At 38.6% G+C, this 24071-nt stretch overlaps 1 protein-coding gene across 5 annotated transcripts; it reads left to right on the top strand.

Moving 5' to 3' along the window:
- The first annotated feature begins 505 nt into the window (after nt 1-505).
- Nucleotides 506-22152, top strand: asxl2 (ASXL transcriptional regulator 2). Of its 5 annotated transcripts, XM_046855589.1 has the most exons (14): nt 509-1380; nt 9667-9749; nt 9892-9894; nt 10552-10660; nt 11020-11161; nt 16008-16126; nt 17956-18076; nt 18295-18435; nt 18532-18692; nt 18798-18894; nt 18991-19096; nt 19200-19821; nt 19900-21364; nt 21449-22151. In XM_046855589.1, the coding sequence occupies exons 1-14, from the start codon at nt 1324-1326 to the stop codon at nt 21715-21717; spliced, it is 3495 nt and encodes a 1164-aa protein (XP_046711545.1). In that variant the 5' UTR covers nt 509-1323; the 3' UTR covers nt 21718-22151. The 5 variants fall into 5 exon arrangements, 4 of the variants coding, with proteins under 4 accessions (XP_046711545.1, XP_046711542.1, XP_046711543.1 ...); XM_046855586.1 differs by having other exon boundaries at nt 19900-22151; XM_046855587.1 differs by lacking the exon at nt 9892-9894 and having other exon boundaries at nt 510-1380; nt 19900-22151.
- Nucleotides 22153-24071: the final 1919 nt, after the last annotated feature.

Raw genomic sequence — 24071 nt, 5'->3', positions numbered from 1 at the left:
TGAGGTCAGACAGGAGTCTACCTGGTTGAAAAGAGCCTGGAGAGGTGGAGGTATGTGCTGGAGAGAAGGGAAATCAAAGTCAGTAGGAGTAAGACAGAGGGCATGTGTGTGAATGAGAGGGAGGGCAGTGGAGTGGTGTGGTTGCAGGGAGAAGAGGTGGTGAAGGTGGAGGAGTTCAGGTACCTGGGGTCAACAGTGCAAAGTAATGGAGAGTGCGTTAGAGAAGTGAAGAAAATAGTGCAGGCAGGGTGGAGTGGGTGAAGAAGAGTGATAGCAGAAGTGATTTGTGATAGAAGAGTATCTGCACAGAAAGTTTATAGGACTGTGGTGAGACCTGTGATGTACGGTGTAGAGACAGTGGCATTGAATAAAAGACAGGAGGTGGAGCTGGAGGTAGCCGAGCTGAAGATGTTGAGGTTTTTGTTGGGAGTGACGACGATGGACAGGATTAGAAATGAGTTTATTAGAGGGGCAGCACATGTAGGACGTTTTGGAGACAAGGTGAGGGGGGTGAGATTGAGATGGATTGGACATGTGCAGAGGGGGGACATTGGGTACATCGGTATGGATGGAGCCACCAGAAGGAGGAAAAGAGGAAGGCCAAGGAGGAGGTTTATGAATGTGGTGAGGGAAGACATGCAGGTAGTTGGGTTGAAAGAGGCAGATGTAGAGGACTGGGGGGTATGAAGACATGATCCGCTGTGGCGACATCTAATGGGAGCAGCCGAAAGAAGAAGAAGAAGACTGTATAACCAGAACATTAGCGACCTCTCGAGGACATAACGATACTACAGCCTTTTATTTCGCACATACAGAACGTCAAATCTAATACATTGCATCATTATTGGAAAGAAAAACAATTTCCATAAAATATTGAAATTAAACGATCTAAAATGGATAATAAAATTGAGCATCCTATAAGCAGCCTTATCACTGGGCAGAGTGCTTAGAAACAGCATTCAGAAAATCTTTAGTTTAGATTTTCTATTCATAAGACTTAATACATACAGTTCAACATACTACTACTCTCTGCTATCCAATCAATAACAATGTAGAAAAAAATTATCGGATTACCCTACATTTTAAAATACAAATATTTAAAGATTTTAATTCTTAAAACCCAGTGCATGTTGCTGCTGCTTCTATGGACGTGTCCTGTACAGTAAGGTGACGTCACGGGCCAGGTCACGTGACCCGCCCGCTTACAGTAAGTACCCAATATGGCAGAAAAGGCAGGACTCGCAGCGTAGCCGAAGCAACATTTCCATCTTAACAGCGGCACACTGGCGCGTTAGGTCAATTACCGGGGAGCCGACCGCCGACATGAGGGAGAGACAAAAGAAGAAAAAAGGGAGGACCTGGGCAGAGGCCGCGAAAACGGTAAATCTGGACGCCATGGGACGTTTGTTTGTGCTTGTTATTTTTTCTTGTTTTTTTTTTTTCACACTTTCCACAAGCTGTATTCTTTCCTACCTGTATTCCCACTACTCCCGCCTTCTTTGCCCTGATTGGCTGGTTGCTGCGCTTTCTTGTGTTGTGATTGGTTGGCAGGTTGTAGGGTAGGGTGCGTACCGAGCTTCCATAGAAGACAGGAACTGTTCGAATACGTGTGGGGAAAGAAGAGCTGGGAGAAGTGTGTTTGAGTTCATGACCCGCTGTTGCAGGCGGACTGAGTGCGAATAAAGGGCCTGTAAACCAAAAAAAGAGTCTGTCCATTGTATTTAATGTACACCGACCATACGCATTTGTTCCTCCGGTTTTCAAGCCTCCTTATAAAACTCTTTATTCGGGGACTGTTGATGTCCCTGCGCATGACGTGTGTCCCTCTAGCTAGGCTAGGCTAAGCGCAGACCTCTTATATGGCTAATTCGATTAGCTAGTGAAATAAAACATAGCCATTAAACGTATCCGCCAGGTTTTCACAGAGTTTTTATATTTCCTATAATCATGTCATGTAGTTTTATCGTTCTTGTCGCCGTGTTGTGAATTAGCACGTCTACTAGCCCGCTAGCAACATGTCATACTGTAGGTGGAAGTCGAGGTAAAGGAGACACACAGGTGGATTGCAGTGCAGATGTGAAATGAGGATAAGTTTTTAAAATAAAACCTAATACCTGTTTCTTTCATATTTAAACAGGTCGTTTAAATAAAATTGTCCTTGTTAAAAGTAGAGTGAAAGTTCAGAGTGAAAGCAAGTGTCAAACTGGAAAATACTGCCGTGTTGTGTCTCAAATGGGACCTACAACTGAATATAAATTAAATATATATAAATATTTTTCAGCATGTACATTATTTTTTAATGTATTTATCTAATTATCTAATCTTATAAGGGTATCTGTGGTCACCTTTGTTTTAGGGGAAACAGATCATGTTAATGAGTTCCTCAGAAGACGTCACAAACTAATTTAATTTATTGTTAATTTTTGAAGTAACATCAATATACTATTTACTTCATTTACTTGTAATGATCTAAATTGGTTTAAAAAGTGTGGGTGGGACAAACAATGGGGACTAGAAATTGACAATTGGGAACAGTGGGGATCAGCGATTGGTCAATGCACACAGTGGGGATCTGTGATTGGTCATTGGGAATCAATAGCCCTCAATTAATGTTAAATCCACTTAAGCTTTTTTTTTTAAACTCAAAAGTATGATCATCTAATTTGAACAAAACATTAATTCAGACTGGTAAATAAGCGAATCCTTTTTTTTTTTTTTTTTTTGCATTATTTAGACTGAGAAAAATGACCACATAAAAAAATCATGATCGCCCAAAATTCATGACCCGGAGAAAAATAATGTTAAATATGTAATTGTCTAATATTTTAAAATGTTGATATTATTTCTTATTAATAAACTCAAATGATTTTCACTTTACCCTGCAATTGAGGAGTCTCATGTGCATGTCAGAAAGGAGAGGAAGGGGAGGGGCTTTTTTCAGAAAGTCTCAGTTAAAAACAAATGCGCAAATTATACTTTATTTAACGCAGGAAGAGAGAGAACTTTGGAACTAGGATTTGGTGACCCTGGGACATCGGGAGTTGTTTGGAACCAGTGCAACCTTGTTTAGAAACCCTTGCCATTAGATATAAGAGAGCAGTGGAGTTGTGCGCAACTAGTGATCATTACGGCATCGTTACCAGTTAGGTCGTCATGATTGTGTCCCGTTTGCTCATTCGATTACAAAACGAGTGCGTAATTTTGAAAAAACTGCTCAACACGGTGGTGCTGCAGCTCGAACCGCCTCAATATTCTCTGGTGTGTAGGACAAACTGGTCCTAACAATTGCCGATGTCCCAGGGTCACCATCTCCCACTTCCAAAATTTTCCTTTTCCCTGCACCACCCTGAATGTCCTTTAGCTCATCTACTGTTGCTTGGTCTCATACTTTCATAACGCAAGAATGTGTAAAACATTTGCGATCATCACAGATCCAACACCAGCTTCTCCATGCCAGAGCCTTTAAACATGCAGAGGTCTAATGTACAAACTCGGGATCCAAATGGTGCTGGTACGTCTCTAGATGGTTCGGGATGTTGCGGGAATGGCATCCACTTCTTTAAAGGTCCATAATCTTCATGAGGTGGGACGTGACTGGAGCTGGTGCAACCTCAGGATGCCTCGGGATGGGTAGAGAAAGAGAAGCAGTGGAGAGGAATTAGCGTAGCTGCTGTTCATAATATTAACAGCACAAGTTGATCATGTGCATGTGATCAGATGTTCTGGAGCACAAGGTTATGAAGTTGATGTGTGTTATATGTAGGCCTTGCTAAAAAATAAGTTTTTAATCTGCACTTAAACTGGGAGAGTGTGTCTGAGTCCCGAACACTGTAGGGAAGACTATTCCAAAGTTTAGGAGCTAAACGTGAGAATGCTCTACCGCCTTTAGTGAACTTTGTTATTCTAGGAACTACTGGAAGTCCGGAGTTTTGAGATCTGAGGAGCGTGATGGATTGTAGTGTGTTAAAAGACTGGATAGATACATAGGAGCTAAACCATTTAGTGTTTTGTAAGTAAGTAGCAGTAGTTTGAAGTCGATTCCAAATTTAACAGGAAGCCAATGTAGGGACGATAAGATTGAGGTTATATGGTCATATTTTCTTGATCTTGTGAGAACTCTGGCTGCTGCATTCTGGACTTACTTTAGCTTGTTTATTAATGATGCAGGACAACCACCTAGTAATGCATTACAATAGTCCAGTCTGGAGGTCATGAATGCATAAACAAGCTTTTCTGCATCAGATATAGACATGTTGCTTAGCTTAACAATATTTCTAAGGTGAAAGAAGGCTGTTTTTGTAATATGGTTGATGTGATTTTCAAAAGACAAGTTGCTGTCTAAATTGAGCTGTTTGGTCTGGTTGCGATGAGTTATATAGCTGGGTATCATCAGCATAACAGTGGAAGCTAATCCCATGTCTTCTGATAATATTTCCCAAGGGAATTATGGATATTGTGAAAAGCAGGGGACCTAGAACTGAACCTTGTAGCACCGCATAATTTACTTGCACTACCCTGGATAGCGTTCCATTTAAGTTTACATAATGGTAACGATCATACAGGTAGGATCTAAACCAGCTTAATGCCTGTCCCTAAATGCCGATGTAATTTTGTAGGCAATCTAGGAGAAGATCATGATCCATAGTGTTGAATGCAGCACTAAGATCTAGCAAAACTAACAGAGAGATGTAGCCTTGGTCTGAAGCTAAAAACAGGTCATTAGTGATTTTATCTAGAGCTGTTTTTGTGCTATGATGGGGCCTAAAACCCGACTGAAACTTTTCAAGGATATTGTTCTCTTGTAAGTAGGAACATATCTGGGCAGACACAATCTTTTCTAAAGTCTTAGACATAAAAGGAAGATGTGAAATAGGTTTGTAACTTGATAGTGTTTGGATCCAAATTAGGTTTCATAAAGGGGCTTAATAACTGCTAACTTAAATAGTTTAGGGTGCGTGCACTGCTGAAATCCAGAGACTCCACCTTCAGAGCAGGGGACAAGATGGCCTTAAAGACAGCAAGGGCCAAACTGTCCCGTGCATCAGAGAGGCGAAGCGTGCACTTGCCAAAAGAATCTGTGGCCACGTTAGTGGAGACATCCGGCGCATGTGGCAGGGCATCCAGGCGATCACAAATTACAAGACAACTTCACCTGCTTGTGACTGTAATGCAGAACAACATGGCGGCAAGGAAGATCACCCCTCCTCCTAGTGACCAGGTGCTCTGTCTGACACAGCTTAAGTGGGGAAAACTCTATGCAGAGTTAACCCACGAATGTCTGCTGGACCAGACAGCATTCCTGGCAGAGTGCTTAGGGAATGTGCAGAACAGCTAGCAGATGTCTTTACCGACATCAATATCTCCCTGAGCAGCCTCAATGACTAATGTCCCATCGCACTTACACTCATCATGATGTCGAGAGGCTCGTCATGAGGCGCATCAAGACCCAGCTTCCACTCTCACTGGACCTCATGCAATTTGCGTATCGTCCAAACCGTTCCATGGACGATGCTATCTCCACAACCCTTCATCTGGCTTCCACCCACCTGGACAATAAGGACTAATATGTACGAATCAATCAGATTGAGAAGCTGAGCCTACTGGGCCTGAACACCTCCCTCTGTAACTGGATCCTAGACTTCCTGACTGGGAGACCTCAGTTCTTCCGAATCGGAAACAGCATTTCCAGCACCACCACACTGAGCACTGGGGCCCCTCAGGGCTGTGTGCTCAGTCCACTGCTGTTTACTCTGCTGACTTACGACTGTGTAGCAATGCACAGCTCAAATCACATCGTCAAGTTCGCTGATGACACGACCATGGTGGGTTTAATCAGCAAGAACGATGAGTAAGCATACAGAGAGAAGGTGCACCAATTACCAGCATGGTGTGGAGCCAACAACCTGTCTCTGAACGTTGACAAAACGAAAGAGATGGTTGTTCACTTCAGGAGAACACAAAACGACCATTCTCCACTGATCATTGATTGATCCTCTGTGGAGATCGTCAAGAGCACCAAGTTTCTTGGTGTTCACCTGGCAGAGGACTTCACTTGGTCGCTCAACACCAGCTCCATCACCAAGAAAGCCCAGCAGCGTCTCTACTTTCGGAGAAGGCTGAGGGAAAGCACATCTCCCTCCCCCCATCATGACCACATTCTACAGAGGGACCATTAAGAGCATCCTGAGCAGCTGCATCACTGCCTGGTTTGGGAACTGCACCGTCTCGGATTGCATGACCCTACAGAGGACAACACAGAACTGAACTAAAACTCATGCACACACGCGCACGCACACACACACACACACACACACACACACACACACACACACACACACACTCACTCAACTGTGTGACTGATCTGTACAACCCGGACTCAACACACACTCGTACTCATTTTACACATCCATGTCTTCAGCACCACCCATATTATATGACCTTATTATTACCAACTGTTTTACATGCTGTTTACATGCTGTTTACATGCTGTTTTGCACAAATCTTTTTGTTTACATTTTGTTTATTACAAGGTACACTCCTGTACTCAGTTCTCTTTTACACACTGCACTCTGTAACATACAGTAGGTTTACTGGCAGAGCTATTTTGTGTATTTGTCCTACACTGTCTTGTGTTGTCTCGCACTGTTTGCACCAGGTTGCATACAATGCACTTTATGTGGCGAGGACACTTACTAGTGTCTTCTGTTATGTAGCTTTATGTTGTTAAATGTAGCACCAGGGTTCCTGGAGGCATGTTGTCTCATTTCACTGTGTACTGCGTCAGCTATATATGGTTGAAATGACAATAAAAGCTTCTTGATTTGACTTGAATTCCTCGCTGGTAAGTGGGAAGAGGTCCTGGCACTATGATCCTCGTTGTGGGCGATGTGCTGCGTACCGTCTCCACCAGGATCCTGAAATCCCTCTTTAAGATCTCCGTTCGCCTCAGCCTGGTGTCGTTCGTTTCGGCATGGAGGACGATCTGGCATGGAGAACAGTGATTGGGCCTTGGAAAACATATGTTAGTGATTGGTCAGTGGGAAACATTTGAAATCGTGCTAGTCACTGGGAAACAATGGTGACCAGTGATTAAGAAAAAAACCTTGAAAATATTAATAGCAAAAAACTAATGCATTTGCTTTAAAGAACATTACTGAAAGATTTAATTTTAAGGGAAAACACTCACCATTCTGTGTGAAGCTACATTATTGTATTTTCACAAGGCAGTATCCTTTCGCTAAAAGGAAATGAGTCATGCTTGGCTGAAGTCATTGTATTACTAATCTCACCACCTCACTGTTACAACTGGTGAGAACTACACCGGCACTGCACCATTGACTGACCTCATAATCAAAGCAAAGCTGCAGGTCAGAGATGCTTGCATTAATCAAAGAAGAGAGAAACACAGGCATTGATCGTCTTTTGTATCTAAAACGGATCTATTTGAGTTTGCATTTCGATAGCAGCACCGCGTAATCTTATATCGTGGTCATTATTCTTTCAGCAGCAATTGTGAATCATCTCAAACACACAGTTTGTTTAAGAGGTTAAAGCAAAATAAGAGGGAGGTGGAAGTTCAGTGGTTTAGACATTAGACTTCTGATCAGAAGGTCATAAGTTTACATCGCTGCACCACCAGGCTGCCACTGTTGGACCCTTGAGCAAAAGTCTTTGCCCTCATCTCAGCTATATGTATGAATAAGATAAATGTAAGTCACTTTGGATAAGAGAGTCTGCCAAAATGCCCTAAATGTAAATAAAATAAAGGACAAGACTTCGCTACAGTTATATGCTAGCACAGTCTCAAGTTATGCTTGCCTGTCAGCCCACTTAGGCTTTTTATTAACTTAACTTAAAATTATGATAATGTATTTTGTACAATACATGAATGCAGACTGGTAAAAAAGCAAATAGACTTTTTGCTTTATCGAGGCATACAAAAACAATTACCACACAAAAAAACCCATGAGCTTTCATGACCCACAGAAAAACGACCAAATTACTGTATTCCCAGACCTGCCAAGCTTTACGCATTTTTAAATAAGACTATGCTAGTATGTCTGTTAGCAGTCAAAAATACAGCAAAAGAGCAAGCAACAAGAAATGCGTTAATGGACATAAATATGGTATGATTTGTGCAGGTGTTTAAACTGACACTTCACAAAAAAGCCCTGCCCTCTTCCTGCCCTTTCCCCTTTCTGCCATTTTCTTGAGACTCCATAACTGCTATCGGGGTAAAGTGAGACTCCTTTGAGTTCATAAATCAGAAATAAGTTCAACATGTTCAAATATTAGACGAGTATATATATACTTGAACATGTTGATCTTATTGTCAGATAAAAACACCTGCACAAATCATTATTTATATGTCTATTTTGACCGATAAGAGACATACTAGCATAGTCTGACGCAAAAATGCATAAAGTTTGGCAGGTCTGGTAATACATATATAATATGTATTATAGTATAGTATTATATGTAGTATAGTAGTATAGTAAACCTCATTAGATATTGTGGCAGGATAATAATGTATACAGTGGAATCATTTTGAGATTTATTTAATAAGTCTTTATGTTTTATTTAATTTATAGACTGCTATTAGACTTTTTCAAAAGCTGGTCTACAGCTTTTGATTCACTGTACCTTTGCCTGTGTTTTCATTGTCTTTAAATACTTAGACTTATTGTAAAGCACTGCAAATTTGATCTGACCTTCTACTGCACTAAACAAAGCCATAATACATCATCCCTTTTTTTTCCTCTGATGTAAAACATTATTAACATCTGATTAACTTCGTTTTCGATCAGTAACATGTTTAAATGTGAGGGGCCTGACTGATGATATATTACTCTCTCCACATCCTTTACTCTGGAAAGGTTGTCTAACATCCATTCAAGCTAATTAATGTTATCCAATAAAAATAGTTCCTAGCAGCATCCAAACCACTTTAGGAAAGTTCAGTAGAGTAAAGGTTCTCTGGTTTTTAGATGACTAAGGTAAAAACAACAACAAATAAACATGCTGTTATTGTAAGAAAGAGCGCCGAAGAGAGTGTTGAGGATGTACACAATATAAAAATTGGAAGCACCACTGGGCATCTTTGGCCATACGCTCCTGAGCAAGGCCCTTACCTCTCAACTGTTCAGTGTGAATGAATTAAATGTAAGTCTCTCCGGATAAGGGCGTCTGCTGAATGCCATAAATATAAATTTAGTCAATGAAAAGTTGGCACAAACAAATCCAAAAGAAGGGTATAATCAAAGTGGGGGACAAAAGTAAAATCGGGGTCACACACAGACTCGGCGATTAATAAATGACAAGCAAATGGCACAACTCTGTGTGCTTTTTTTTTTTTTTTTTTTATAAAATAAGTGTCGGCAGGAAATGAGCATGACCTAAAAGAAAGATTTTGGAAAGGGTGCCCTCTGGTGGCATGGTGGAGAACTATCCCTGATAGATGTGTTCGTTATATTACCTTTCTACTAAAACTGATAGTCCTCTGTATAGTTGCGTATGAAAAACTGTAAGCCTGGATATATCATCTACTTTTTTCAGGTCCGCGGTTTAGTATTTCACCTACTCTCTCAAATGGAATTGTCCTGTATTTGGGTTGCATCATTTTAAATCCATCCCATTCTCACTCTCCTTTTTTTTTCTTTTTCCCAGGTGCTTGAGAAGTACCCGAACACACCAATGAGTCATAAAGAGATCCTGCAGGTGATTCAGCGAGAGCGACTCAAGGAAATAAGGTGAGATTTTTTTCATTCACATTTTGTGTAGGCCAGATACGTTTAGTGAGCGCACACACTCACACACACACACACACACACACATATACACATCTAATTAATACATTTTTTTTTTTGTTGCAATGATCCTTTTCTCTTCCAGAAGGTAAGATTATATGAGAGTTTATCCCCCTATTTATCTTACACTAACTTCCATATAGCAGGCATTTGCATGCTACGTATTAACATTCCCTAATTGGCACAGCATGCAAAAGGCATTAAAATCCCACTAAAGGCAGACTCACTGGCTGTAGCTCTCACGTTGTTGCTTTTTCATGACGTCCAATAAAGGCAGAGTCACGATTATTCTCCTCTACTGTGTTACTGTGTGTTGGTTTTTCACCCCTGTTCTTCCATCCCAGTCTGAACCTCTCAGTGTTAAGTTCTAGTGCGAATATTTCTAGGTAAATCAATACAGAGGCTACATTCTAAAGTTATGAATAATAGACGACGATTGATTGATTATTGGAGCTTCATTTACGGCTTTTGTCCAGTCGAGTTTTTAGTTCAATACATTTGCGCGCTCAAGAATACGCGTTTATGTTAAAGGAGGTGACGGCAAAAATTGTTATTTGCATGCTGTGTCTTAAAAATAATGCTTATTTATTTGCTGTGTGTGTGTGTGTGTGTGTGTGTGTGTGTGTGTGTGTGTGTGTGCTTATTAAACCATAGCTGTTATTGGAATGACTTGAATTTTCTATAATACAATTTATACGTGCACATACAACGTGTTACACTATACTACTTATCTTGTTATATGCAGTGGGACATCCCCCCTCGCCTGCCTCAACGCCATGCTCCACACCAACTCCCGCGGTGAGGAAGGGATTTTCTACAAAGTCCCTGGTCGAATGGGAGTCTATACATTGAAGGTGACTAAGCACAACATTGAAACCCGAACCTAATGGAGTGAAGAAAATACTTTCACTATGAGTATGGTTCGAAACAGGAAGATGTGTTGCAACATAACGTGCTTAAACAGATCTTTCATAACCACTGGTGCAATGTTCATCGCTCGTTGTACGTGTGACTGTGCCATCACACCGCCCCATCTATTAGCTAGTGAGAACTCAGCCATTGTAATTGCATTTGTTGTGGATGATCGTCGGTAATGAGTGTTTATGCATAGCGAACACGCACTGTAATTGTGATTAATCTAAAGAGAAGCACGGTGACTCATTAAGATAAACCAGACTCTGACGTCTATGCATTTGTATGCCTGTTTGAGCAGAAGGACATTGCGGATGTGGTGAAGGAGCTATCTGAGGAGGCTTCTGAAGACAGCAGTGATAACTTGTCTGACGCACGGAACACAGAAAACAACAGCAGTGGCAGCAGTAAAGAGGGCAGTAGAGGAAGGTGGAGGAGAAGAGGTACACCTTTGTCTCATCTTACTATTTCCTAACGATCGTATCTACAGTCACGATAAAGCAAACGCAATTCATACAAATGAGTACCGATTCTAGACAATGTTGCTTTGGCAAAAGATCAGGCTTAATACAACAATATTGGCATTTAGAGACAATTACATGTGTTAGATAGAAGAACAATAGAAGTAGCTTTTGTAGCTTTATGTTGTGTGGTGATGTGTGATGTAGCTCTATGTTTAATATAGCATCAGGGTTCTGGAGAAACATTGAAATGAAACAATGTGTACTGCATCAGCTATATATGGTAGAAATGACAATAAAAGCTTCTTGAACAGCAAGGCTATTTTATGTTATATATTGAAGACTTTTGGTTTAGAGTTAAAAAATGTATGGGTTGATGGACCAGAAAACCAGTTCTCCCTTCAGACTTCTCTTCAGGAGATGAAACGTATGCTTCATTGGATTCAACTGGTGATTTGACTAAGCCAGACTTGGCTATGTTATTTTCACATGATGAAGTTTTGCATCGTCTGGCTGCATAATTGTTTCCCTCAACTTGATTGGACATATTTCTCTGATTGCTAAATTGGCGAACAGACTGTTTCTGTAAACTCCTCCATGGATTAATTTTGTTGCCTCCATCATGAGTTACGTCATCAAGAAAGATTAGTGAGCCCACGAGCAGTCAAGCAAAAACTCCAGAATGCTTGAGCTTGTATGTTTTGGGTCATTAGCAGAACCTTTCTCACTCCACATTCTTTCTCCACATTCCAAATAGTTTATTTGCTATCCTTGTATCGGCTGTGCTGATGCTTGTGCAATATTCTTTCTTTTTTCAGGTTCAGAATGGTTTGCTTTTCTCCCATAGACAGCTCTCTGGTCTTCATGTTGGTATATCGTATTTAATAACAAATGCAGTGAAACCTATACAACCAAGAGTAGACATTTTAAGCGTCGTTAAACATTCAGTCAAAGGTGACAAAACTAGGCAACAAGAAACACTTGACAGTCATGTGCCAATATTTTTGATTACTGGAAAAATGGGTGGGTTCTAACAAAAAGTGCCTTGTTTTTTTTGTGTGTTTTTTTTTGTTTTTTTTTTTTTTAAGTAGCCGGAAATGAAAGCGATTGTCCCCTTTTTTTTATTTTAAAAGGAAACGTCTTCAGTGTATACTAAAAACATTCGAGTACTGTATACCAGATACAAAGAGTTATTTTATATGAACAGATTAAAAAAAAAAAAAAACGCTCCGTCCCCTTTTTCTTCCTTTCTGATAACAGCCACACCCTTGAACATAGTTAAAAACAAATTGCAATCACACAGTGAATGTATCGTTTTAGTGCAACATGATGTTTCACTCACCACTCTATTGGTTTGCTTGTGCCACTGCTGTCCAGTAGTCTGATTATAAATAGTTTTGACCTATAAAGTCCAAATGATCTTCTTCCTTAAAGCACTGAACATACCCTACTCTGCAAAATGCTCTGGACCAATCATCTATCAGGGTACAAGGAATCCATGTATCATTCAGTGGCTGTCTTCATACGAAGACTTAAGACCCACCTTTTACTATGACACTTATCATATTGTTTAAAAAAAATAAAAAAAACACCTTGCCCTGTATTTTTACATTTGCATACCCTTTGCAGCCCCTCACAGTGTTTTTATACCTGATGTCTTTTTGATAGAAACTTGCATTTTGTAGGTTCTATATAAGGTCATCTTGTAAGTGCTGTAGATATATATGTAAATGAAATGTAGTGCATGGAGGAGGGGTTATATTCACTTTCTGTTGCTAAGTCAGCATTTAATTCTTAAAAATGTAATCCCCTGCTGATTGCTTTTCACTGAAGAGATGTAAGAGCAATGCAATAAAGCTTTTGCTCTCCCAGTGCCATCTGTGTATTGCATTTCGTGTTTTGTTTTGTTTTTTCCCCAGTGTGAGATTCTGTCTGGTACTGAATCTTCTCCATAATTATCTATGATGCAGCCACTGATTCTGATGCAATGAAAAAATTAAAAGCTTTTGCAGCTTATATACTGTATAAATCTGTCATAACAAACTGTGCACATTGTGACCTGCGTTCTCAATGTCTTATTATGCCCTAAAATTGTCTGGTAAAAATACCTTTTACCTTGATTGCAAAAGTACTAAGCAAAAAAAAAATTGTGTGTATATATGTGTGTGTGTGTGTATATGTATATACATACATACATACATACATATATACATATATATATATATATATGTGTGTGTGTATATATATATATATATATATATATATATATATATATATATATATATATATATATATATATATATATATATATATATATATATATATATATATATATATATATATACAGTGCCCTCCACAATTATTGGCACCCTGTTTAAGATGTGGTCGTGGACTTCAAAAATTCTCCTTTTTTTTTAAAACAACATAGAACCCAAATGCAAAAAAAGACCTTTTATTTAAGTACATTACTTTGGTGGTAAAAAAAAATCACACATTTAGAAAAAAAAAAAACTTGAAATCATGTGTGCCACAATTATTGGCACCCCTGATGTTAATACTTTGTACAACCTCCTTTTGCCAACAAGACAGCACTTAATCTCCTCCTATAACATTTCACAAGATTGGAGAACACAGAGAGAGGGATTTTTGACCATTCTTCTTTGCACAATCTTTCTAGATCATCCAGTGTCCTGGGTCCTCTCTTATGCACTCTTCTCTTTAGCTCGCCCCACAGGTTTTCGATTGGGTTGAGGTCTGGGGACTGAGATGGCCATGGGAGGACCTTGAGTTTGTGACTGCTGAACCACTTTTGCGTAGATTTTGCCACATGTTTTGGATCATTATCCTGCTAAAAAGAACCAATGACGACCCATCTTCAGCTTTCTGGCAGAGGCCATCAGGTTTTTAAAATATCCTGGTACTTCAAAGCGTTCATAATGCCCAGTTCATAATCCCAGTTGAAGTCCCAGTACCGCTTAGCAAACTCCAGACTAGTGAGAAAAGGCTTTTTCCTTGCATGCCTCCCAAACAGCTTGTTGGCATGTAGAGAGCGTCTGATGGTTGTTTTGGAGACTCTGTGACCCCAAGATGCCACTCTTTGATGCAATTCTGTGACGGTGAGCTTGGGAAATTTTTTTACTTCTCTTACCATCCTCCTCACTGTGCGTTGTGGCAAGATAAACTTGGGACCTCTTCCAGCCTTGTTTGTCACTGTTCCAGTTGTTTTAAACTTCTTAATGATTCCTCTGACTGTAGATACCGGCAAGTTAAGGCGAGTGGCTATTTTCTTGTATCCATTGCCTGACTTATGAAGGTCGACACACATCTGCCTTACTTGAATGGTGTGTTCTCTTGTCTTTGCCATGTTGACAAATGGGTAAGAGAATTAGGCCTCTGTGTCACGTCATATTTATACCCCAGGAAACAGGAAATCATGAATTACTAATTAAAAGTCCCTAGATACCCTGACCAACCTTAGCAACTACAGAAAATATATAAAAAAAAAAAAATTAAATTTTTCAGAGGAATTGTTAGGGGTGCCAATAATTGTGGGACACATGATTTCAAGTTTTTTTTTTCTAAATGTATGATTTTTTACCACCAAAGTTATGTACTTAAATGAAAGGTTGGATTTTTCTTTTTTGCATTTGGGTTCTATGTTGTTTTAAAAAAGGAGAATTTTTAGAATATATATATATATATGTATATATATATATATATATGTATATATATATATATATGTATGTATATATATATATATATATATATATATATATATATATATATATATATATATATATATATATATATATATATATATATATATATATGTATGTATGTATGTGTATATATATATATATATATATATATATATATATATATATATATATATATATATATATATATATATATATATATATATATATATATATATATATATGTATGTATATGTTATTTATGCTGAGTTTTTTTTTTTTTCTCCTTTATGTTCCCATTAGTCAGAGATCAACCTTTAAACAGGAAATGAATTTTTTTTTTTAGAGACCACTTCCTCAACTGCATATACTTGAGAACTATAGAGAGCTAGTGTGCTAACAGAGCAATTAGTTTAGTATCTCCTGTGAATCTTTATATCACTGAACAATGCATTCTATGAAAGTTGGAGACAACTGCACAAAATACAGTAAGTGCAATATCTGTGTTTGTGCTTTTTAGCATATCGTTGGAAACGTTTGTCAAAGGCTGCAGTGCTGTAGTGCGAAAAACAGGAAATAATCATCCGAAAAGACGTTTAGCAATCGTGCTTGTCGGACAGATTGTTTAAAAAAATAATTTTTAAAATTCTCTTAAGGGTGCTATTCATTTCTTATGCAATGTTTTTTTTTTTTAAATCTGGCTTTATATTACTACATTTAAGAGCACAAGGAATGGATAATATGTAAGTAATTGAAAATTGTTCTTTATATACTGTATACATATACGTATAAAACTTCCAAAACGGCATTGTACTTTCGGCTCTTTTTCAAAACTCCTCAGCAGATGTTTTGAATGAATTGTATGTTAGGCTTTTTTTTTCCTTCTGCAGAAGGGTGTGAAATACTGATAAGAGCAAAATGCTCATCCTAAATAATTGAAATTATTGCTCAGCACTTTTACAAGATAATGATCTGTTACAAATTGAGCACTGTGCATCTGAGTGGAAGTGGCCTTAATTAACTAAGAGAGAGAAAGAGAGAGGGAGCAAGGAAGAGAAGTAAGCGTGGGTATGTTTTTGTGTGCATCTGCCGACTTGCACAAGTTGAAAGCAATGTTCTTGTTATTTTTTTAGGGCCAGCAAATCTGCAGTCACAGCCATCTTCCCCACAGTCTCGCTGCTCTTCTCCTTCAGTCTCCAGCAGCAAACTCATCTCCTCATCCCAGAAACACAGCAAAAAAGCACTTAAGCAGGTGTCAGTTTAGTTGTTATATTATATTGTGTTACATATGTATATTCTGTGTCTGTGGTATTAGTGTTATTAGTGTGCGTATTGTAATTTCTTACCTTTAAATAAATGGATGCCTACATGCAACATGCAAAAAAAAAAAAATATATATATATATATATATATATATATATATATATATAGATATAGATATAGATATAGATATATATATCACATTTCAGCATCCGTTTAATTATATCTTCCAAGGATCAATACTATAGAAATGAAACTTGGATATACTTTAGTGTAGTCAGTGTGCAGTTTGTATAGCAGTACGGATTTACTTTTCTCTAAAAAATTACTCAACATGCAGCAGTTATTGTCTAAATAACTGCCAACAAAAGTAAGTACACCCTAAGTGAACATGTCAAAACTGTGTCCAAAGTGTCAGTATTCTGTGTGAGCACCATTGTAGCACTGCCTTAATTCTCCTGGGCATAGAATTCACCAGAGCTGCACAGGTTGTTGCTGTGATCCTATTTCACTCCTCCATAATGACATCACGGAGCTGCCGGATGTTGGGCACATGGCGCTTCTCCACCTTCCGCTTGAGGATGCACCACAAGTGCCAAATAGGGTTCAGATCTGGAGACATACTTGGCCACTCCATCAACTTCAGCTTCCTCAGCAAGGCAGTTATCATGTTTTTGGGATCGTTATTATGTTGGAAAACTGCAATTCGGCCCAGTTTCTGAAGGGAGGCGGCATGTTCTGCTTCAGAATGTCACAGTACATGTTGGAATGTTGCCATGTTAAACATCCAGTGGTCAGTATGAGAAAATTGAACTCAAAGCACCACATTTTAACTGCTCTAATACAAGATGCACAAATTTGTATGGTCCTGTCAAGCAGACAAAAACATAAACACGATGAATAGGACGAATGTTTACACGACGTACAGCCGTTATCACTTAGGGTGTACTCACTTTTGTTGCCAGTTATTTAGACAATAATGGCTGTATGTTGAGTTATTTTAGAGAACACTGTACTGCTATACAAACTGCACACTAACTACTGTAAAATATATTAAAGTTAAATTTTTATAGTATTGTTCCTTGAGAGAATATATATATATATATATATATATATATATATATATATATATATATATATATATATATATATGTGTTTATGTATTAGGGCTGTCAATCGATTAAAATATCATAAAAAATCTAAACTTTAAATGATTATTTTTCAGGTTTTTAATACTCTAATCAACATGGCCATGGATTAATATGTATGCTTTATGCAAATGTATGTTAATTAATTGTAAAACACTATGCAACATAGGGCATGAAGACAAAATATTAATGTCATAATAAATGTTTGAAAGTAATTTTGGTGTTTTTAAATTACGTAAATCATCAGGACAGCAAATGGAATTTTTTGCTATGTTTCCACACGGACAGTTTTAATTGCTGAAATTTGAATCATGGCGGATTTTGGTGTTTGATTTGTAACTTGTTGCCTCAGTAAAACAAATGTTTAGTGATTTAAAAAATGTTTTCGGTGGAGTTAATTATTTAAAAAATATCTGAGTAAAGAAAGAACGCAGTGAATAAATGTGTGTTGCGTTAAAGGTTATAATTTCTCCTCTTTATATTTATTTATATTTGAAATAAAAATGGTCAAACAGAAATGTGCTGTGTTAATCGCGTGTTAATAAAATCTGTGCTGTTAAAATTTATTTGCGTTAACTTTTGTGTAATTTATATATAGTGTCTCATTGTTTTATATAGTTTATATAGTTTTATAATCATACTGATTATAAAACACTATCTCTTGCATTTTAAGGCTCTAAAACAGCAGCAGCAGAGGAATCAGCGCCGCCAGTGTGCGATCCCCACAGCCTCCAGCCCAAGACTTTTACTTAAATCTGTGAAAAATATGACTGATTCAGCACCCTCTAAAACTGGTACATTTGCTAATTACATTTTTTTTTTTAATTCTGAAATTTAATCAGCTCAAAAAATTACGTTTTCACAAATATATATTTTCAAATCCATATCCATTTATTCCATTTATATTATGATGTATTACTATTAGTACCACTACTACTGATAATAATCTCTTTTTATTTAACTTTACTTTCAGTTGAATTGTCTAGTAAATCTATGCTTCTTACTATTGTAGCCTGGGAACTAAAACAGACCGAGCGTTGTCCTGCCAGTCCTCAGAACTCCACATCTAGCTCCTCCTCCTCTGTCAAAGCAGACACGTGCCACACTGTCGCTTCCAGGAAGATGTCTCAGCGTTCCAGTCGGCTCAATGCCCGTAAGAGTTTTCACTTTTGCATCTTTTCATTTGTATTTTTTTTGTTTGTTTTAATTACCCGTAGTCTTCTAACCCGACATTTCTCCTCTTTCTTAGGCCAGTTGAGACGAACCAAGTGTGAGATTGACGTGGAGACGCCTGATTCCATCCTAGTCAACACTAATCTACGGGCCATAATCAATAAACACACATTTTCCGTGTTGCCCTCCGATTGTCAGCAGAAACTTCTGAATTTACTGCCAGAGGTTGACCGGCAGGTATATAAATAGAGAGGAATATTACACTATTGCAAACATTGGAAATGCATGATAGTTGGTCATTAGATTGTGTATTATACTTATTCCAATCATCCTGTGTTCTAGTCATGCATTGATGGAATGCTGAGAATAACTAGTTCTGCTTTGAACAACGAGTTTTTCACATCAGCTGCACAATCGTGGAAGGAAAGGCTAGCCGAAGGTAGGTTTCTTATTTAGTGTTTATACATTTAAAAAGCATTTTAGTAAAATATGACCTTAATTTGATGCGTAACATGTGATGTGGTGTTGCCTGCAGGTGAATTCACGCCAGAGCTACGACTAAGAATGCGGCAAGAGTTTGAGAAGGAGAAGAAAGTGGAGTATTGGAAAGAGCACTTCTTTGAAAATTTCTACGGAGAGCAGTAAGTGTTTGTTATATTAAGTGTATATTTGTCAAAGCAGATCAAAGGGCATGTAGGCGTGAAGGGAGTATAAAAATTTATATCAAGCCCATTTTTATTTCAGGTCTGGATTAAGCCTTGAGGAATCCAGAGAGCTGATAGAGGACGAAAACAATTCTACGCCAGCTAAAGACTCTCCCCAGCCTGGAAAAACAGAGTCTCGCACAGAAGCACAAAAGCCAAACCACACTGATGAAGTCATCCACAAGGAGCTGCGATCCAGAGAGGTGAAAACCTCAGTGGCAATAAGCCGTCCAGAACCAGAGTCCTCCCATGCTGACCCAGGCATGGAAAGTCATTCAGCTTTTAATAAGACGTCTTCCGACACGAAGACTGCATCTGGGACACAGGAGGAATCTACACCTCCTGCAGAAGAAGTGGTAGAACCATTAACATCAAGTGTAGAGGAAAAGGTGTCCAAGGGTAAAACGAATAGCCCAACATCTCCTCAAGAACCTAGCTGTAAAGGGAAGGATACCATAGAGAGTGAGTCAATAAAGGCTGAGGGAGTTGTGTCACAAGTGTCTGAAGTTACCAGTGAGCCACTAAAGCGAAAACTCTCCAGCGAACAAGAGGTAGCAGAGAAGAAACCACGGCTTGCAGATGGTACAGCTCCAGCGCCAACAGAAGCGCCACTGCCAGCAGGAACTTCATTAACTGCACAACAGAAAGTGCCCCCTCTCAAAGTAGGTTTTACTTCTTATTCACATTTGTTTTATTGCATGTGAATGTTGGAATCTGACGCTGTTTCTCAATGTTTCTAGATCCCTGTGTCACGAATCCTGTCTGCCCCTGGAGCTTTAGGCCAAGTGTCTCCAAGGACCCCTCATCCTTTGACACCACCCAGTATCCGCCCAGGATGCACCGGTGCACGCACCTTAGCCGACATCAAAGCTAAAGCCAAACTAGCTCGGGAACAGCGAGCTGCGGCAGCTGCAGGAGCAAACACCGCACACAGAGGATCCACTTCAGGACCTAGCTCCTCTGGATGTACCTCCACACCCTCACTAGTCCAGTCTCTGTCAGAAGAGTTTTCACCAGCAAGCAGTAGAAGCCAATCTGTATCTCCAATAAAGATTAACTCTGCATCTCCTGTCCCTGAGAACACTGGAGTTCTCTCACAAACATCTCTTTCCTCAGGTGCTACTGGGCAGGTGGACCCTAGTTTTGTTCAAAGCTCCAGCACAAACCAATTTTTTTCTAAAGAAAACAAGTCCTTTCTTGGTTCCCAGGGCACCCAGCATGCATCAAATCCTCATGTGAAGGAGCATGGTGTTGTCCTCTCTGTTGGTGGAATGCAGATATCGCCTTCAAATATGTTGCCATTCAGTCAGAAAGCACAAGAGGGACCTTCTCCAGGGCCTTCAGTGATCAAAACCAGCTTCTCAATTCCTGCCAATAATCCACTGGTCGCTCAGCTCCTTCAAGGTAAAGAAGTTCCCCTGGAGAAGATTCTTCCAAAAACACCTGCCAAGATAAATGCGCAGCATTTGACTGCTGTATCACAGGATAAAGGCAACCAGGCTGTTAGGACATCAGGGATGGGATTAGAGAAACCTGTAGACACACAGGATTTTAGCAGATCTAGAATGTTGCATTATTCAAACAGACATGGGAGCTGTGTGGACAAGTTGGACAAGAACACCCAGGAGCAGGTTCTCCATGTTCTAAGACACAGAAGTCAGCAAGGCCGAATCTCTCAGCCGTCCCATTTGGAGCCCAGTCTGCTCGGCTATCCAGAGAACTCTAATGACCAACCGGGGTTTCGACTAGGCCTCATTGGACGAAAAAGGGTGTCCAAACCTGCCATGACAGGACACTATTTACTAAATAATTCCACATATGGCAGAGGGTCTGAGAGCAGCAAACGACCTCATCTGGCCAACCTAAAGAAGGAAAATGTAGACGGAGAAGAGAAAGCCGGTCGTCAGACTTCTTTCAAAGGGCATTCTAGCCTTTCTGGTGTTAAAGTTGAACAGCAAGGATGTCGCATCACAAGACCTGATGATCCGAACTGTCCTCAAACGAATGTAGAGTCTCAGTCACGGAGTTGTTTGTCCAATGAAGAAGATGGTGGCACTTCAACAAGAACCAAAGAAATATCACCACGATTGCACCTTGACATCAGTAAACAGGGTAACTCAGGGCCACATCATTCGGGTGACTGTAAGCCACAAGTAACATCCTTCCAATCACAGAGGTCACAGGATGGACAAGAAACGATGACGGGTACTTTCTATGGTGGCACTATCAGCATGTCAATGCCTCACTCAATAAATCATAGCGTTGCTGATTCTGGTGCCTCTTCTACAGTTACTTGCGGTAATGAGAACACCAGCGAGGGGATGATGTCATTTTCCGTGACTGTCACTGCTATACCTGCCGGTCGCCTTCTGGATCAGGGCAAGCGTGAGTCCTCACCTGAGCAGGCCTTTATAGAAGCTTCAGGAATGGAGGACGTCCAGTCAAAATGCTACTGTCGGCTAAAGGCCATGATCATGTGTAAAGGATGTGGGGCCTTCTGTCATGACGACTGCATTGGACCCTCCAAACTGTGTGTGTCCTGCTTGGTGGTACGATAATGGTCATGAAGGCAAAAGGTGATCTTAAATTCAGAGTAAGTGCGAAGCCGTTCAAGCGAATGGTTAAAAGGTCACTGTTTTGACGTGTCCATAGGAGTTTAATGCTGTTCAACTCTGGCTTTCCAGTTTGTGTACATTTTGTACATAATTTGTGCAATGTTAGAGTACAACTTCCTCTCGGTTTACTTACTGAAAACTGAGCACTTTGTTCTAGATGCAAGTCTTCTTGAATAGTGGCAATATATACAGTATCTCACGAAAGTGCGTACACCCTTCACATTTCAGCAACCATTTTATTACATGTTCTCAAGAGAAAATTCTTTAGGCAGTAAATCTATACTGCTATACAAGCTGCACATTGACTACTCTAAAATATATCCAAGTTAGATTTCTATCAAATTGTCCCTTGAGAAGATATAATAAAATGGTTGCTGAAATGTGAGGGGTGTACATACTCTTGTAAGATTATATATATATATATATATATATATATATATATATATATATATATATATATATATATATATATATATATTTCTATACAGTAATCCCCTGCGGTGGTTAGGTTCCAAAACCACCCACGAGAAACGGACGCCACCCCAAAAATGTTATTTTATGTATACAGTACTGTACTGTATTAACATTTTACTTTATATTGTTATAAATAATTTAATATTTTTTTATTAACAAATTTCATTATTTCAACATAAAACTCCATAAAAACAATTCTCTATTAGTTTTCTGGAGAGACCTGGAAAAACAGGCAAACAAATTAGTTATGTGTCAAATGCAATTCGCCGATAAACCTGGGGTGCAATATTCGATCTGCGGTAAAGCAGGGGATTACTGTATATATATACACACATATATACATTAACAATATTTTATAATTAGAAATGAAAGTAACTGTATAATACTATTTTTGTAGATCTGAATATCATGACCATCCCATTCTGGTTTTTTTTTTTGGTTTGTTTTTTGTTTTTTTATTTTTTACTTTTCTAATACTGTGCAGCTTGTTGGATCACTAACAATAATAATGAGTACTTATTCAACAAGGGCATTTTGTTGAATAGGTAAGGCCTTAGTAACTCAAAGATCCAGATAGCTAAAGTACCAATTACTTTTGAGAATTACTGTGAAAAAAAAAAAAAGATTATTTTAACGACTTGCCTTACGTCTAGGCGAAAAGTGGTACTCTTCGATTCGAGTAGCATCAAGTGGTAGATAATAAACATGAAGTTATTTATGAAGTAGAAGGGACTAAATACCACAGGCTAGCACTAATCTTCAATCACTTTTTTGATGTATCATGGAATTTAGGAACTGGATTGTTTTGGTAAATGAAAGTGGCAATAATTTGTACATTTGTTATATTTATTAAACGAATCGTCAGAATCATCGAAATTTGAGAGAATCGAAATCCTTTATATTAGCCTTCTTTTTTAGGGTTGCACTTTTGTACAAAAAGAAAACAAAAAAAGTAAAAACATGGTAACTTGAACGTACTGCTCACTGTGTAGCATGTTGTGAGTAAATTGATTATAACGGGAGCTGAAGCACTTCTCAATGAAATTATCTAATGTTCCCTCTCAGGAGCAAACCCAGGTCTTTAGTCATTTCACTATCTGTCTAAACGTTCGCATGTTTTTTTTTATTAGCGAGGAGCGTGAACTGACAACGAATAACCAAGACTGCAGTCAAGTCTTGACTTGACTTGAGATATTCTTTAAAACGATTTCAAAAGAAATCACAGTTGTATGGGTTTTTCTTAAACAAAACGTAGTGATTAATTTAAACCAATGTACGTGAGAAAATTTTTTCTTTTAATTGTGTATATAAACACTTTTCTGAGATTTTTATCCACCTTAACGACATTTTTACCTATGACACCTTTATAAGACAATTCACATGACACTGCAGAAAAACTAAATCGGGACAATATCTTGAATGTAGTCTAATTTATCTAGTATTTACTGGTATAAGATCACAACGCACCAGATATCGATCTGTCTGATGTATGAAATCTATTTTAAACCTTTTTTATTATTATTATTATTTCAGGCTCAGAATTTTCTTTCAGCAGATCATCTCGCTTCTATTTAGAATCTCGAAAAGGACCAAAATGACCCGCCATAGAGCAAGTATACAGTAATCCCCCGTTTACGTTTCAAAACCGCTCGCCACCCCGAAAATGCTATTTTATGTATACAGTAATGTACTGTATTAAATTTTTGTAATTAATAATTATATTTTTATTAATACATTTCATTATTTTAACATAAAACAATTCCCTATAAGTTTTTTGGTCTATGGTGCTATCCGCGAGACACCGGGAAAATCAGCTAAACAAA

Source organism: Silurus meridionalis, chromosome 8, assembly GCF_014805685.1.
Source record: "Silurus meridionalis isolate SWU-2019-XX chromosome 8, ASM1480568v1, whole genome shotgun sequence".
Taxonomy (NCBI): domain Eukaryota; kingdom Metazoa; phylum Chordata; class Actinopteri; order Siluriformes; family Siluridae; genus Silurus; species Silurus meridionalis.
The sequence above is the reverse complement of the archived record's forward strand: the minus strand, read 5'-3'. Positions and strand labels throughout refer to the sequence as shown.

Bases quoted from the DNA above. Each gene is read 5' to 3' on its own strand.
- asxl2 (XM_046855586.1), top strand. From the start codon at position 1,324: ATGAGGGAGAGACAAAAGAAGAAAAAAGGGAGGACCTGGGCAGAGGCC. The intron at 10,661-11,019 runs GTGACTAAGCAC...CTGTTTGAGCAG, and splicing joins TGGGAGTCTATACATTGAAG to AAGGACATTGCGGATGTGGT. The intron at 11,162-16,007 runs GTACACCTTTGT...TTATTTTTTTAG, and splicing joins AGGAAGGTGGAGGAGAAGAG to GGCCAGCAAATCTGCAGTCA.